This window comes from Plasmodium coatneyi, chromosome 5 (assembly GCF_001680005.1).
Source record: "Plasmodium coatneyi strain Hackeri chromosome 5, complete sequence".
Taxonomy (NCBI): domain Eukaryota; phylum Apicomplexa; class Aconoidasida; order Haemosporida; family Plasmodiidae; genus Plasmodium; species Plasmodium coatneyi.
This window is the reverse complement of record NC_033560.1, coordinates 990935-1008893: the sequence shown is the minus strand read 5'-3', so window position 1 is coordinate 1008893 and position 17959 is coordinate 990935. Positions and strand designations below refer to the sequence as shown.

At 39.1% G+C, this 17959-nt stretch overlaps 2 protein-coding genes across 2 annotated transcripts; both read left to right on the top strand.

Annotated features, from left to right (window-relative positions):
- Positions 1–5239: 5239 nt before the first annotated feature.
- On the top strand, positions 5240–14002 carry PCOAH_00011880 (SICA antigen; the record flags this gene model as incomplete). Its single annotated transcript, XM_020057997.1, has 11 exons — positions 5240–5314; positions 5453–6206; positions 6560–7298; positions 8435–8598; positions 8784–8887; positions 9064–9646; positions 9818–9921; positions 10130–10813; positions 10993–11965; positions 12893–13182; positions 13553–14002. The coding sequence occupies 11 exons, from the start codon at positions 5240–5242 to the stop codon at positions 14000–14002; spliced, it is 4920 nt and encodes a 1639-aa protein (XP_019913431.1).
- Positions 14003–15249: 1247 nt separating this feature from the next.
- PCOAH_00011870 (Uncharacterized protein) lies at positions 15250–17331 on the top strand (the record flags this gene model as incomplete). Its single annotated transcript, XM_020057996.1, has 1 exon — positions 15250–17331. The coding sequence occupies one exon, from the start codon at positions 15250–15252 to the stop codon at positions 17329–17331; it is 2082 nt and encodes a 693-aa protein (XP_019913466.1).
- Positions 17332–17959: the final 628 nt, after the last annotated feature.

Genomic DNA, 17959 nt, shown 5'->3' with positions numbered 1-17959 from the left:
CCTTCCCTTTATGTCACACGGAGGGAGTTTATGTACACTATAAATTAAGCTTATTCCGATGAGTATGAATAATATGTGCACATTGCCCCGTATGGAGGAAGGAAGGAAAGGGATGATCTAAGGAGATAAGGAAGGAAGGTCTAAGGATGGAGGAAGGTAATAGGTCTAAGGAGGAAGGAAATGAGGGTCTAAGGAAAGGAATGAAAGAAGGGAGGTCTAAGGAGGAAAGGAAGGCGTCTAAGGAAGGAAGGACAGGAGGTCTAAGGAGGAAATGATGGGTCTAACGAAGGGAAGGAAAGTAAAGCGGTCTAAGGAAAGAAGGAAGGAAAGTGAAGGAAGGAACATTACCTTCCTTATGCACTTTTTGCATTTCTTCTAAAGGGAAGGAAAGGAAAAAAGAGAGGGAACCATATTATAGGGGACAATGAACAGTTCATAAGGTAAAAGGCATAAACCTAAGGTCTCTTGCATGTAGAATTAAGTATCTTTCCTGCATATGAAAAGGGGTAGGGGGAGCATGCTCTCCTCATCGTGCTACACACCTGACCCTTACCATCATCTTACTTCGCCCTCTATATGTGCGCACAAAAAATTAATACTTTACCTAGGAATAATATGAATAACACACGTTTACCGTGAATTATATTCTATGTAGGAAGGGAAAAAGTGGTAAATATTTTACATGTGTAAATAAGAATTTAGTGTATATATATAGTACTGAAGAGGAAGGAGGCAAAAAAAAAGGGGGGTGGGGTTTATAATAAACATTGCTGTTTAAATCACGTTCAGGAATAATAATAAAATATGGGCACTACTTATATATACAAGTACATAAATACTAAGGCGATGTGCATATGAAAAAAAGAATGAAAAAGTTATGTAATATATCTCGGGTGTGAGAGAGGGTGGGGGGGGGAATATATATATATTCTGTACCACTTCATATTTTTCCATCATGCGACTCCTGAATTTTTTTTTGGCGGGGAGGGGGTGGGCGGATTATTGCACCTAGGTAGTATTTATCGAAAGATAAATAAAGTATGTACATTTTAGAATAATTAAAAAATACGAAGTAACTGTTACAGATAGAATGAAAATTTTATTGTACAGTTATAATTAAATATTAATGCACAGAGAGGACGAATAGTGTGAAAAATATAAGCTTCCACGGGGAAAAACATGTATACACTGAAAAGTGTACACATATTAAAATGAAGTTCCCTTATAGAGCAGAAATATTACAACAGAATATTGCAAGGATAAAATATGTGAACAATGGCACCAGGGGTAGGTTCCTTTTATTTAGAATAAATACATTTTGTGCACATAATATTCTATGTATACACACACACTGAAATAATAATATGCATGTAAGGAAGGAAATGTACACATATATGTATGTGGGAAAGCACCCACATCCACATTTACACGCATACACATATTCCACTTCATTCTACCAATAACAATTTTAGGGTTCAAGTTCTGTTACATTACCTTCCGAAGAAGTGTATGGAGGCTTCAGTAACAATGCAGATAGTTATAACTGTAGAACCAGTGGAGAAGCAGGAATCGATTGGGGGTCATACACATTTTTTAACGAACATAAGAATAGAATTAAGAATGTCTTTTGTTACGCACGCGAAAAGGGAAAGAGCACTCTATTCGACATTGGACAATGTGGTTTCCTGTATTACTGGATTGGTGGTATTATGCAGCAGGATAATCTCTGGAGCAATTCCGCCGGGAGTATCACGGAGTCTATTTATAAATTACTGAAGGAACTTGGGTACAACTGTGACTGTAATGATATATACTATGGTGGCAATAGTACCCTTTTCGAAAGTAGAAAAGTGTTCGACTTTGCTTATAACTTTGAAACCTTACAACAGAGAGGGCCGGCAAGTAGTGCACCGCCCTGTTGGCCACAGTACGATGCATACTGGAGAATTGCTAAATCGGAATATGATAGTATGCGTACTATTTGTGGTTATTCTGGTAGTAAGGATACATGTTGTACACAATTTACGCAAAAATATGAAAAATATTTTAAAGACAATGGACCACCAGAATTGCCATGTAAAGAAGTGACTAAAGAGAAACCTCCACCACCAGTGACAGCACCACCAGCACAGGTAATACGGAATTTTTTTCCTTGGATAAAATAAATACATTACTATGCACATAATATATGCATACAATACTCCTTGTACATATATATGCACACATATATATATATATGTAGACATATATTCCACACTCCTACTCCTCCATTTCCTGCCAACATTTATTCACATTTATAGAAAGTGAATTTAAAGGAATTACCTTCCAAGACCGAGTACTATAATATGTTCAATAGTGTTGGGTATGATTATTGTCCTAGTGGAGTCGAACCCAAAGCGGAGGTGGGACTGTTGAAGAGTGAATTAAATGGTTATACCGGACTTAAGGATCGAGAAGGGTTTATCACGAAGGCTTATTGTTACGCATGTAAGATGAAACAGGACTATGTGTCCAACACGGGGAAACCACCGTCCTTGAAGGATGCACCTTGTCGTTTTTTCTATTATTGGATGGGAAATACATATCCTAGCCCTCTGGAGGAGGAAGTGTTCTCGGATCTCATGTATTACATATACAATATATTAAGAGGTTTATTCCGTAATAAAGATTGTGGCTTCAACTACGGAATAATTAAAAAAAACTTTTTCGAACATATGAAAAAAATATATGAACATTACTACGATTGCGATTACGTAAAGCAATATTTAGAGCAAAATAACCCCGAATATGACCCTACAAATGACCAACACTGGCTATCGTACCGAAGGGAAGTTGAGGAAGCATGTTCTGCTATGCTCATATACTGCACAACGGGGGAAGGTGCAACTAATAAGGATCTATATTGTGACGAATATAAAACCACGTACAAAAAATTCTGTGATGGAGTGAGCCAAACATCATTAACATGTTCTGAACCCCCTGCGGAAACTGTATCAGATGCTGCACACCCCACTGGAGATGTTGCGCAAGTTGCGTTGCCTGGGCGGCTCCATGAAGGTGATTTAAGTGATCAATCATCTAAGGAAGGTCTAGGGGCTACGCAGCCTACTGAGGGGCAGGAAGTGGTGCAACAAAATGTCGAAGGCCCTATGGTGACGACAGTAGTTACGGAAGATCCGGAGTCCTCAGTTGAGCAGCATTCTCTGGGGGGTGTTAAACCGCAGGATGGTGTCACTGATTTAAAGGCCACGCAACAACTTCTTGTACCCAGTACAGACAATACAGGAAATACACTTCCCGCTGCTACTATTTCCTCTGCACTAGGGACCGTAGGAGTAGCATTACCAACACTTACCTACTTTCTTTATAAAGTAAGTATACATAATTATTATTATAATTACAACAAATATAATGGGCAATTACAACTACCATTATAATTTACCATTATAAGGGGGGGTGTAAGGAAACCTAAGGGAGGGGGGTGGTCATGACTAGTACTCTACATTGAACAATCATAAATGAGAAAAAAAGGCAGGAAGGAAAGAAAGAAAAAGAAGCGTAAGCTGTACACGCTCTCTCTCTATATATATATACGGTACACGCGCGCGAACACCACTTCTACCCCTACACCTTTCTTTCCACCCTGCTTCCTACTTCAGTACACTTCATTCTTTTCTAACATTCGTAACACTTTTGGAGGAGGAAGCAATAGAAACAGTAGAAGCAACAGAAGAAAAAGATCCACTCTCAGGAATGAATTGAACACGTTCTCAAACCACGACGACGACGAATCTTCTACAGAAACATATTCCACAGGAACAATTTCCACCACGGGCGATTCTACTACGTTATATTCTGTTCCTTATATTAGATAAGTTCCTTTCCTCAGTTCCTTCTTCTTCCTTTCCTTTGCTCAGTTCCTTCTCTCTCACTTTTTTTAAAAGAAGAAACAAATAATAAAAAAAAGGAAAATTAAAAAAGAAGAAAAAAAAAAGGGAGAGGTGCTTAATTCCTCTATCTTCTTCTTTCTTTCTTCTTTAAGGAAAAATGCATTGTATAGAGGAAGGAGGAGTGGAAGATTGTTCTTCACTTTGAGAAAGAAGGAGAGGGCTTATAAAAAAAAAAAAAAGAAATAGTTTTAAAAAGGAAAAAAAATGGATTTTGTAGGGAAAAAAAGGTTTAAAAGAAAAAAGGGGTTAGGGGGAAAAAAGGTTTAAAACACAAAGAGGGTTAGGGGAAAAAAAAGAAGTAAGAAAAGGTAAAAAGAAAAGGGGCAGGTAGGTAATTCCTCCTCTTCCTCTTCTTTTTTTTTTTTCGAAGAATGTATTATATATAGAAAGGAGAGGAAGGTGAAAATTGTTTCTTTTGGGACAAAAAAAAAAAAAAGAAATAGAAAAAAAATTTCCTTAGATGAAAAAAAAAAAAGAAAAAAAAAAGAGGAGTGTAGGATGGTTATTTCTTTTAAGGAAAGGTAAGAAAAAAATTATAAAAAGGAAAGAAAGAAAAGAAAGTTTAAGGAAAAAAGTAGAATGAATGGAGTATAGGAGGGAGAAAGTAGAATGGTGCAGTAAAATGCATGCTGCCTATATGTTCAACTAGTAAAGAATAATGCTAGTGGGGGATCTACTCTTCTTTTTTTTTTTTTTAGTTCCATAGAAATTCCAGTAAAAGGAGAAAGGATGTAATAGTACAAAAGTGCGTGCTTACTCCTTTCTTACTTTTTTTTTTTCTTTTTTTTTGGGGGGGGGGAGGAGATTAGTTTTTATTTATAATTGCTGGGGGAAATACAAATTCGGGGGAAAAATAAAAAAGCAGGAAGTGGAAGAAAGTGCATGTGAAAGATTTTTCCCCCCTTTTTTCTTGGAAAAAGTGAGAGAAATGTACAGGGAAGGTTCCCTTTCTTTCTTTTTAAAAATCACGGACAAATTATGAAGAAGAGAAAGGGAAGAAGAAGAAGAAGAAGAAAAGGAAGTGAAAAAAAAAAAATTTACTTCTTTCTTCTTCTCCTTAAGAATATAGGAAAAATCTGCAGAATAGGAAAAAGAAGAAAAGATAGGGTTGAGGGGTAATGTATAAGGAATATGTGTATATACATAGTAGAAAAAAGGAAGTATGGTACCACTGTTCATTCATTAGTAGTAAGAGGGGACATACGGAAACGATAAGCAGGGGTACAACTTCTGCTGTGCCCACAGTTCTATAATATACGGGGGAATTTTATAATCAGAAGCATAGCACGATGACAGATATAGTAGGAAGATTATTAAATAAATGGTTAGGGGAAAGGAGGAAGCACAAGAGCGTCAATGTGGATGTAAGCAGTTATATTTAAAAGAAAGAACCATGAATGTGTCCAGTTACATATATACATGGGGAGGAATGAACTGCAGGAAGATGCAGATTAGGGTATGTGTACATATGTATGTGCTTCATTTTTACACACACCCTGTAGCAAAGAATATCGGATAACATACAGAGAATAGTAAAGGAGTTAATGAAGAAGTTGAATGATGGTACGGATGAAATATCAAAAAGATACTGTGAGAGTGATATTGAAGGAATAATTACAATTATTCCATATCACAAACCACTATGCAAGGCTCTAATGAGGACATTTCTCTATATGAACGGACTGAAAGTAGGGAAAAGAAGAAAAATAGAAGTTGAAGATGACACGGAGGAACAGTCTTTCCTGAAGTGTATAGTTGGAACAACAGTTATGCTAAAAATGTTAAAGAAGTATTGCTGGTTCGAGGATTACATGCAATATGCATTAAGAATAACAAAGGGGCGAGTAGAAGCTCAGGGAAGGGAAAGTAATTATGGTATATGTGGAGGGATGGACTTTGATCAATTAAAAATAGGGAGTACATTAATTGGGGAAAACGTGGCAAAGTTGATTAAGGGTAAGGATTCTGAAATTGCTGATTATGGGAATTTGCAGAATATGATAGGACCTTGGTGCGAACAGGAAGGTTGGAAGGTAAAAGAAATACCAGGAAAAGGGAAGGGAGGACATAAGAAGAAAGAGTGGATGGAAAAAGGAAAAATGGAAGAACTGGAAAAAATAGTAGAGGATAAAGGGAAGAAAGAAGAAGGGAAATTAGATAAAGTATTGGAAGAAATGGAAAAGAAGAGGAAAAGTCTAAGAGAGAAGGACCCATGTTATCAGAACACAACGGGAGCACTCGATGACGAAGAAGAACGTAAGCAGAAATTATATTGAACCTAATGTGGATAGCACATTCCTATGTCCTATACTGCTTAAGCATTTTTTCTTTTGGATATGAAATATGCGAAGCATATAGGACACTTATATTTACGTACTACATACAACCTTCCACCTTACCACCTAACAACCCACCTACCACCCACCTAACAACCCACCTACCACCCACCTAACAACCCACCTACCACCCACCTAACAACCCACCTACCACCCACCTAACAACCCACCTACCACCCACCTAACAACCCACCTACCACCCACCTAACAACCCACCTACCACCCACCTAACAACCCACCTACCACCCACCTAACAACGGTCCTTCCTTACAGTTACTATTACTGAATGGTTCACAAGATTTTTTAATAATCCCTCGGAAGATGATGATAAGGAAGATAATTTGTATGAGTGGAAGGTGTTTGAAGCAAATAGTGCTGTATGCGATCAGGATAGTGATGATGGTAAATATGACGCAAGTACATATAAGGACTTTTGCAAAATTATGTTAAAAAATGTAATGATGGTAGAAAACGGGAATAACCAGTATAAACTACCAGAGAATAGTAGTCTTAAATGTCAGAAGAAGCATATTCCTATATGTGATCTTCTAAAAATATGGATGATGGACATGGGTGCATTCTGTGTTCCGACAGATGTAATGAAGTATGTGTTCAAAGCACTCGAAGGAATAAGAACAGGGTGGAAGACGGAGAAGGATTATGTGGAATGTGAGTATGGTAAAATTTCAGATCTTTACAGAGGAAATGAGGATATGTTGCCCAAAGTACAGGAGTTATTACGCAGTAGTACTGTAAGTGAGAAATTAGGTGAACTAAATAAGAAGACTTGGTGTGATGCAAGTAAAGTGCAAGATAGAACACCTAACTCGAGAGCAGGCATAGAGCCACGTGCTGATGAGTCCGCACAGGGAGTACCAGACCCTAATAATGGAACACTGCAGGAATTAACAAATCTTGTTAAGGAGGTCCAAGAAAAAGTAAATGAGGAGGAAACTGAACTATCGGAAATTGTGGGCGAAGCCATTAAGGAAGTCCTATCACCACAAGGCAAGTAGAACATAACTTTAAAAGGACAAAAAAAAAAAAAAAAAAGAAAAAAAAAAAAAGGAAAAGAAATAAATAGATAAGAACAATTTTAGTATAAAGAGGGTGGATGTTCGATTTCGCATTTAGTGTTAGAAGAAAGGGTCGAAGTTAGGAGGCCTCAGGAAGGAAGGATGTCTGAGAAGGGAAGGGGTTTTAGGAAATGAAGTTTGTTAGGGTCTTATAATGATGTTGTAAGGGTGTAGGAATCATATTTCGGGTTTAATGTATAAGAAGTCGGATTTAGAGTTTAGGTTTAGGGTTTAGGTTATTTGAATTTGGTATTTCGGATTTTGGTTGTAGGTGTGGGATTTTGGGTTTTGGGCATAGGAATAGGATTTCGGGTTTAGGGTCTAAGGGTATAAGAATTGGATTTCGATTTTAGGTTTAGGGTTTAGGATTCCGAATTTAAGGTTTAATGTTTAGGTTATAGGTATCGGATTTCGGGGTTAGTTTTAGGGGTTAGTGTATAGGAATCGGTTTTCGCGTTTAGGATATAGAAATTGGATTTCGTTTTTAGGTTTAGGGTATAGGAATTGGATTTCGGGTTTAGGTTTTAGGGGGTATGAATATAGTGAATGTGGATTTGGTGTTTACTGTTGAGGCTTCAGTGTATAGTGAATGTGGATTTGGTGTTTAGTGTTGAGGCTTCAGTGTATAGTGAATGTGGATTTGGTGTTTAGTGTTGAGGCTTCAGTGTATAGTGAATGTGGATTTCGGTTTAAAGGTGAAAGTGGGTCCCGGATTAAGGTAATGTGGTATCCCGGTTAAGGATAACGTGGAAAATTGGAGAATAAGATTTCGGGTTTAGGATTTTAGGACTTAGGGTTAAGGGCTCCAGGGTTTAGGGTTTTGGGTTCATGGTGTAAGAGTAGGGTTAAGGATGTAGGAATAGGATTTAGGGTGCAGGAATGAAATTTAGGGTGTAGGAGTAGGATTTCGGGTTTAGGGTTCAGCAATATGACCAGGTGTTTTAGGAAAAAGATGGTTTGCGTGGTTAAGACTACTCGCAGACAAAGCAAGCTTGAACTAGTTAAAAGAGGCCCCTGCCTGTTAGGAAAATATCCTCGCAGACAGGACGTTACGTCCGATTGATTGTGGAAGGGCCTCTAGCGCCGCTTTAGGGAAGAAAAATCTACTCGCGGACAGGCGAACCCGAAACTGGGTGAACCGAACAAGGGGGAAAGAATCCGACAAGGGGGGCAAGCGGACAAAAGGGGGAAGGAAACCGGACAAGGGGGAACTGGACAAGGGGGAGAACGCTCGATGTTTACCCTGGAAAGGGTGCATCAAAAAAAGAAAAGAAAAAGAAAAAAGAAAAAAAAGAGAAAGAAAGAAGGAGAAAGGAAAGGAAAGAAAGGATGAAAGGAGGAAGGGTAGAAGGAAGGAATCTATCTTACTACTAATTATTCATACATACACTTTTCCGCTCTTTGCTTTTTTCCTTTCGCAGTTAAAGACTGCAGCGTTGAGAATGACTTATGTAAACGTGTAGACTGCGTAGGACATAATTGGTTTAAGGACAGAATAGGTAAAAGCGGGAGCAAGCAAAACTGGGTAAGGGAACAATATTTTGTTCACTGTATTCATCGTCACTTCAGTGAACCACGTATTTCCTACATATGACAAAAAAAGGTGGGGGAGAGACAACAATAAATCATGCACGTACTTAAAGTATATATATGTAGGTATATATATATATGTCCGGTTCTTTCTGCCTTCCATTTGCACAGTGTCAATTTTGGGACCCTGACGTCCAGAAGGAATTGGAGAAACTTTCTAAGGCTATGACCAATACAGAGACAGGAGAGGGCGGTGTATGCAAAGGCATTGTGGAAGAGAATGCGGGTACATCAAATAAAGAAGCAAATAGGAAGGCCTGTGAGTACATTGTTAAGGGTTTGGAACACATATATAAGATTAGACCAAATGGAGATTGGACGGAGGATGATGGTGACAAACAAAAGAAGATGGAACGTAACAAAATATTTGGTCAAACTATGTCGTGTGTCTTACTGAATATATACGCAGATCAACTGATTCAAAAATCGTCAGCTCAGGGATGCTCTGTTGATGAGAAAATAATAGGAGAAGCCTTTAGTAAAGGGAATTCGCACAAAGATAGTTCGTGTAAAGGAGGTAATAATAATTGTTTTGTATGTACCAGGCAGAAGAATATAGATTGCACATTAAACGTGACGAAATACCTATGGGAAGAAAAAAATAATTGCCAAACGGACTATAATAAAGTAAAAACCAAAGTGGAAGGGCTACTTAGTAAGGATGACAGAGTAAAACGAACTCTGAAAAGCATATGTAAGCGAAATCTTTTTTTTTTTTCTCGAACCTACCACCCTTCCACCTAACAACGACAACCCACCTACCATACCACTGAACCGGACCGGACATACAATAATTGACGAACGTATGTCTATACCATTATCATGCGCAAGACAATTCATTTCCTCCTTTCCTTCCTTCCCATAGGCAGGGATTGCACCAAGGAGACTGCTTTATGTGGACGTTTGAATTGCATAGCACATAATTGGTTCGAGGACAGAATAGATAACAAAGGGGCGAAGCGGAACTGGGTAAGTAAAAAATTCTATTCACGGTGGTCAACTTTTTATTTCAATTAATCATGTGTCTTATACGTAAAACAGCAGAAAGGGACAACTATAAATGTTATATATATATATATATGTATAGGTATATATGTATATATATATGTATGTAATCCGTCATTCATTATATGTTTTTTTCTCCTTTTTTCCTTCCTGCTGCCTTTTCTTTGTGCAGTGTACATTTTGGAATACTGATGCCAAAAGTAGACTGAACGAAATATCTGAAAAAATGATGACAGTGAGCGAAGACATTAATTCACTGTGCCAGAATACTGTTGGAAAGAACGTTACACTGAATGCAGCAGGGAAGAAAGCATGTCAATACATTTTTGCAGGTTTAAAGGGCATTTATAGCCCTGAAGAGAATACGGAAGTTCCAAACAAGAAGAAAGCAAGGAATAATAGACTAACAGATCAAACCATGTATTGCCTATTCCTGAATGCATATGCAGATCTTCTCATAGAGAAAACGAAGGGACAAGTCTGTCTTATTACAGAAGAAGAAATACAAAAAATGTTTGAAAAAGGGAATGAAAACAAGGATACTTGGTGTAAGGATAAGATTAATGGTAATGATTGTGTTAAATGCACAAGGGACCCAAACTATAAAAATTGCACACTAAACGTGAATGATGACCTATGGAAGAGTAATGGTGGATGCGACACTAACAAAGAGAATGTAAAGATTAAAGAGGAGGAGGTGTTCGACAAGGGGAAGAATGACCCGCAGAAGCCAGAAATAAAGAAAGCTTTGGATGCTCTAACTGCTATAAATAAGAACAATACCTTCTGTGATCGTGTGAAATGTATATACTATAGGTGGGGAGAAAACAGGAAAATAGGGGACTATGTAAACTGGGTAAGGGAACACTCTTTCGCACTGTATCTGAGGGAAAAGACCAATGTGTGGATAGTGTGCATATATTATATGCCCTTATATTGGGGAAGTACAACCATATGTTGTGACTATATATATATGTAATGTATATATATATATATGCATATATGTTCATCCTTTATTCTTGTGTGTATTTGTAGAACCAATTCTGGGAGCCCGACGTCAGGAAGAGATTGGAAGAACTGTCTGAAAAAATAACGAAGGGGGATTCAACCATCGATCCTCTTTGCAATAACGCTGATGGAGGAAGTACTACACTGAGTGGAGAACAGAAGAAGGCATGTACTTACATTGTTCGGGGTTTAGAACATATATATAAAATAGAAAGGGGGACTGACGGGACGGAACAGAAGAAAGATGATAACCTCATATTCCATCGAACTTTCTCTTGTATCCTACTCAATGCATACGCAGATAAATTGCTGGAAGCGGGTAACCCCCATTGTATCACAGAAGATACTATACAAAAGGCCTTTGTTGCTGGAAATACACAGAAAGACACTTGGTGTAAGGAGAAGGATAAGAATAATGAATGTGAAGTTTGTAAAAGGGAAGAATATAAAGATTGTAAAATTGGCGATAAAAAAGAAACAATAGGGCATAAAGTGGAGGAACTGTTCAGGAATGACAAAAAAAAAAAGGAAATAGACGATCTGAAGAAAACTCTCGAAACTATATGCCCCACAGTGTCAGTCAAACCAGCCACATCGGAAATAACACCTCAACCAGCCCAAAAAGTTACTGACCAAAGTGGAGGAGCATCCTCCTCCAATGAGGGTGCAGCCCGATCACTGGAACCACTGTCACCATCGCAGCCACCTCCTGCTGCACCATCAGGGGATCCAGGAAGATCTGCACTACAACCATTACCAGGTAAGACTCCACAAATAAAGGCTGATAAGGTTACTGATTGGATGATTGAATCTAAGGGTAAAGGTAGTGTTCAGGTCACTGATGCAACCGTTTCAGACCCAAATCATGGTATGGACAATACGCCTGACCCCTATGGAAATGGCCCTTTCATTTTAGGAACCAATGATGATCCTGCTTCAGGAGTATCCAAGGATAGTCCTACCCTTACGGATCCTACAGACTCCCAAACTCCAAGTACTGGTACGGACACTCAAACACCTGCAGGAGATTCTGTCGCCCCTGCTGCAGGATCCGCAGCTCATTCTCCACGTAATAATAATAATTAAAAAAAAAAGAACACATTCAAAGGAAATGTGCGCACCTATAAGATGCATCTAAAAATTAAAAAGTGAGAGAAGTAAAAAAAAAAGAAAAAAAAAAAAAAATAGAATAGAATAAAATAAAATAAAGGTGAATGAATAAATGGGAAGGATGTGTGGCATTTCGCATCTTAGGGGTTTGTGTGTAGGGTTTCGCATTTTAGGGGTGTGTGTGTAGGGTTTCGCATTTTAGGGGTGTGTGTGTAGGATTTCGCACTTAAGGTTAAGGTTTCAAGGTATAAGAACAACAATATGGCCTCGTGTTTAGCTGTTTATGGAAGGATATGCATTTAATGTGTGAATACATAAAAAGGAAAGAAAGGAAGTAAAAAAGAAAAAAGGAAGAAAAAGAGAAAAAAGAAAAAAAAGAAAAAAAAAAAAAAAAGAGAAAAAAAAAAGGTTTAGGGTTCCGGGTTTCAGGGTATAAGAACAAGAATGTGGCCTGATGCTTTAGCTTTTTTAGGGTTTAAGAACAAGAATGTGGCCTGTTGTTCAGCTGTTTTCGGGTGTATCACAACAGTGTGGCCTGGTGTTTAGCACCTTAGGGGTGTACTATGGTTTCAGGGTCTTAAGAACGAAAAAAAAGAAAAAAAAGTGCTAAAAAATTAAAAAGTACAGGAAGTGTAAAAGAAGTAAAACTATTGGGACGTAAATAATTAGAAAGTGAATGAAGTGTAAAAAAGTAAAAAAAATAAGAAATAAAATAAGGAAGTGTAGACACCAAGGTGCGCAGTGTAGGGGAAGGTCATATGTACCACAACTTTTAATCATGTAATAATCTATTCTTCCTTTCTTATTTACTTTTCAGGCGAGAATCCTCATTCCTCTGGTTCCGGTTCCACAGGAACCTGGAATCCAGGTTCTTCCGGCTCCGGTTCTACGAGAACGTGGAACCCAGGTTCTTCTGGTCATGGTAGTACTGGTAATCAAAACACTGGTAGTCCAAGATCAACACCACCACAAGCAGCAGGCGGAATTAAACCTCAGAAAGTAGTGAATGTAACGAAGGACGGAATTGACCTTTCCGATTTTATTCCATACCTTCCTACCATTCCTGTTCTAATTGGTATTTTTGCTATGAATTATTTCCTTTGGAAGGTAAAAGAAATAAAAAAAAAGAAGCAAGTAAAAAAAAAAAAAAAAAGGAAGCAAAAAAAAAAAAAAAAATAGAATAAAATAAAATAAAATAAAGGTGAATGAATTAATGGGGGTTGTGTAGGATTTCGCATTTTGGGGTGTGTGTAGGATTTCGCATTTTAGGGTGTAAGATGTAGGATTTCACACTTAGGGTGTATCATTTAATATTTATGATGTGGGGTTGCGCACTTCGGGGTGTTGTATTTGGCATTTTAGGGCGTGTGTAGGATTTAGCACTTAGATTAAGAGTAGTACTTATTGTTCTTAGAAACAACACTCACCTTTTAAAAAATCATTTTTTTTTTTTTTTCTTCCTCCCTTTTTTTTTTAGTATTTTACCATGGGTAAGCGAAGACGACGTCACAAAAGAGCTCATCGAGTACGTGGTCCTCCTTCCTTAGAAGAACAACCTCTTGATCATGTGGACGACGAGGCAGATGGTTCACATGAATACACTTTAGTTAAGGAACGACAACCTAGACGTTGGCCAAGAAGATCACCCGGAAAAAAACCAGTTAGCCGCCGCACTATTATTGATATTCATTTAGAAGTCTTAGATGAATGTCAAAGGGAAGATTTGCATTCGACGAAGGAAGACTTTTTTGAAATTTTGGTTCAGGCGTTTATGGGAAGCAATTTTATAAAGGAAGAAAAGGTCCCTAAGGAATATGTTCTTAAGGAACAGGTTCCAAGTTCAGTTTCCGAGTTTAGGGAGGAAGATTTTGTTCCTAAGGAAGATGTTCCTATGGAAGAAGTTCGAAGTTCAGAGTTCCGGGTTTAGGGAAGAAGACTTTGTTCCTAAGGAAGGATATTCCTAACGAACAGGTTCCAAGTTCAGATTCCGGGCTTAGGGAGGAAAGACTTTGTTCCTGAGGAAGGTGTTGCTAGGGAAGATGTTCCTAAGGAAGATGTTCCTAAGGAGGGTGTTCCAAAGGAAGGCGTTCTTAAGGAACCTCGTCCTTAGTAAGAAACAATTTGTAGCCAAATTGTGGATGCTAATTCCTTAGCATTGTTGTTGTTTGAGGAGTGTGAAATGGAAGAAAATGTGCATGGAAAAGAAATTTAATTGGATCAATTATTACAAAATGTTTGTGTAAGCAAAACGGTGTGGTATTATACTTCACATTTTACATTATGCTCAAAATTAATAATAGATAGGCATCCTTAGGAGTGTCCGCATTTTTGAACATTCCTGTATTTGTCAAATTTAATAAATCTCTTTTTTTGTAAACGTGTAACCAGGAGGTTTGTTTTTTTATTTTATTTATTTATTTATTTTTTTTTTTAGTGTAAGTTAACCAGCTTTTAATTTGTTTAATTAAAAAAAATTTGAGAAGTTCCTTTTTCAATTTTGTGGATGATGAGGAAATTATGCACGTGGGGGGGGTGCTTCCTCCTCCCCTTGGCGACCTCCCGCCCTTTTTTTTTTTTTTGTCCGCCTGTGCGCACATGATAGTACAATTGATAGAGGGAAAATTGTATCCACGAAATATTGCTAAGTGGTAGGTCGAAGTGACGATTTTAAAGGAAAAGAAAAGAAAAGGTAGCAGACAGAATCGCTCTGCCATGAGGATAAAATAAATGGGGAAAATTAAAAGTTTGTTCAGGCGCGCGCGCTGTGAGAGGCAAAAACACAAATTCGACATTTCGGTAAATTTTATCGAATTAAAAAATGACAGCAACAACATTCTCCAAATGGCATATGACTTGCTGGGAAACTCGAGAATCATAACTTCGAGTGAACAGACACATCTACGGAAAGGGTCGAGCGGATTTTCACAACCCACTGATTGTGGACCTTACCCTATATTGTAAAAAAAAAACAAACAAGAATTTGGGAAAAAAAAATTTTTTTTTTCATTTTTTACAAAATTTGTGGAAATAAAAAATTCGTCATAGGAAAGACTAAAACTGATTTCAGTCCATTTGTGTCTACTTCGAGTCAGCTTGTATAATGTCTCCTTTGTCATTTCAAAAAATATGCTCAACTGCGGAAGTGCTCACTTGAAGGTACGTTGTGGCAGCACCATGGGGGGAGGGGCACACGACATCACCGCAACGTCGGTAGACAGTGGGGCGATCATATTCCCCACCTTTGCCACTCACAGTTGTTCGCACCCGCCAGGTAGGGAAACCTCCAGTAGGGATACGAACGAGGCTAGTAAAAATGATAGTGATGATGGAGGCGGCAATGGAAACATGCATGGGAGCAGCTTCTCCAGCGAAGAAATGAATGTGGCGGCTTACATGTCGGATGACAGCACAACCAACTCAGAGAAGGCAAACAACTGGACTGGCAACGGTCAGGAATATGATCGTTCCATTTGCTCGCGCGATAACTCCATTGCTGCGTTAGAAAGGTCCATAAATAGTTCGCTACAAAAGTTGACGCAAATGAACGGCCCGCGTTGGCGCCATCGACCCAGTGGGGCCAATGTAAACGGTGTTCCTATGCAAGGGAAACCACCCAGGGGGGTCCCAATGGTACACACAAATGGGGAGAAAAAAACCACCGAGTGTGAAAACCCCCCCTGCTGCAGTAAGAAAAACACACAAACGTACCATCTGCAAAGAAAAATAAACAGAAGGAAAAACAAAAAAGAAGATAACCACCCAGCATTGGAAGTACAGTCAGTTATCCGAAATATGGAGAAGGCAATAAAAAACGCAGAAATGATACAACGTATGAATAGATCCGTTTTGCAACAAAACGGTGATGAAGAAGCAACTGAGGGAGGGAACACAACAAGGCATACACAAGTGCAGACGGCAACGCGGCGATATGACGCGGTTAACAAACTGAAGGAACGTCCAAACCGTAAGGGAATCAACTCTACGGAAGGGCAAGCGGAATGCCATCCACGAGAAGAACAAAATGATCAAAGCAGCCATCCCAGTAATTACAACATGCACGTCACCATGGAAAAAAAAAACTGTAAAATTGGGACGTCATCAATGGAAAATAATTTTAACGCTACATGTGGGACGTTAAACAACACGAACTGGACACTTGCACACAATCAAGTGCAACGCCTCGTTGAACGAGGTGAACTTTTCGAACCGTCCATGATGGCACTTCGACAGTTATTCCTCACCAGTGCACAATCGGCACACGAATGGGACGACTACCACCGCGTGGGAAGTTACCCCACGCCGTTGCGTCATGCACACGATGGTTGTACCGTTTCGCGAAGAAGGGAAGAGGTGTATACAAAGGGGCTCCTCCCCTCCTGGGGGGGCAGAAACTACAATCACATGGTACAAAAAAACGGGGTAGACCGAACTGACCAAATGAGCACACATTTGGAAAGAATGGAGTTTCCTATCGGAGGTCCCACCAATGTTGCATGTCCCCACTCGTACGCCATGCAAGAAGAGGAAAATATTTTGTTTCGCTTAGTAAATGGGAGAAGCCCCAAAGGAGGTGAAGTGGAAAACCTTCTATATCCAGTTGGTGCGAGCTCCTCCCATGGGTTAGATCGCAACTGGAGAGAAGACATACACACACGGGGCACCAACTTTCGCAGCGACTTCTCACCGAATGGACTACCCAATCGATTACAGCAGGAGCAATTCTCATCGCAACATGGCTGCCTTTTAAAAAAAACGTTAAATGGAGAAGGGGTAACAACACCACATGATGGTCACGCAGATGTGGACAACAAGGAAAGGACAAGTGTTCATTCGAAAATGAAAAAAATTTCAAGTAAGGAAAACAAAACAACGAATGAATTAGGCACCATGAATGGGTTAGGTACCATGAACGGGTTAGGCACGATTCACAAGTTGGTGGAGGACATGCAAAATGTACAGCTCGTTATTAAAGAATTAACCGGTAAAATGGTCAGTGGTTTCCACAAAAAGGTGAGCAACCGTGGGGATGCAAACACAACTGAACAGCCCCACTCCCAGGGGAAACCAAACAAAGAGCGCGCAACGCATGAGGTAAATGACTCAAATGACAATTTGTCCTCTGGCGACGTGGAAAAGTACGAAGAAAAAATTGCCAACCTTGTGCAGGAACTAATGAACACTAAACTGCTCTTGGCACAGAGTGAAACAAAACGGGAGGAGGACATTAACGAGATGAATCGTCGGTGTGGCAGTTAACCACACACGTTCGCAAATACAGAAATGACGTATCGCTTGGTGAAGCAGCACACATGTTCGTGGACGCGTTTTTGGGTGATGCTACCCTGACCTGCGGGCATAATAACAACTGAACAAAGTATGCCCATCCACCCCCTTAAGCACTTCCCCATCTATACGTAACATAAGGGAGTTCGCGCAATGTGGAACACCACTTTGTGAACTTGGGAAGCGACAAATGGGTAAAGACAAAGAGGGGGAGGAAAAGGGAAAAAAAAGAAAAAGTTCTTATAAGTACAACTCCCAGTACATATGTATCACGTGAACGGCGCGGAACGGTATGCATCGTGGCAGTTTGCTGCTCTCCTTGAAAAGTGTTGCTCCCGCCAAGCGGTCAACGAAGGAGCAAACAAGGATATATTTCTCCTCAATACTACACGAATGGTACAACTATATATGCATTTTTGCAAATGGTCCTACGTTGGCCATTTCCTGTAATGAGTCTCCTTCCTCCCTCCCGATGGTTTACCTTTGTTCCCCACACGCCTAAAGCGGTATGTGTGCCCAATGGGCATTTGGTGTACATGTACGCATTCTGCAAATCATTTTAAGTGTTCTTTTTTTTTTTTTTTTTTTTTTTTTTTTTTCG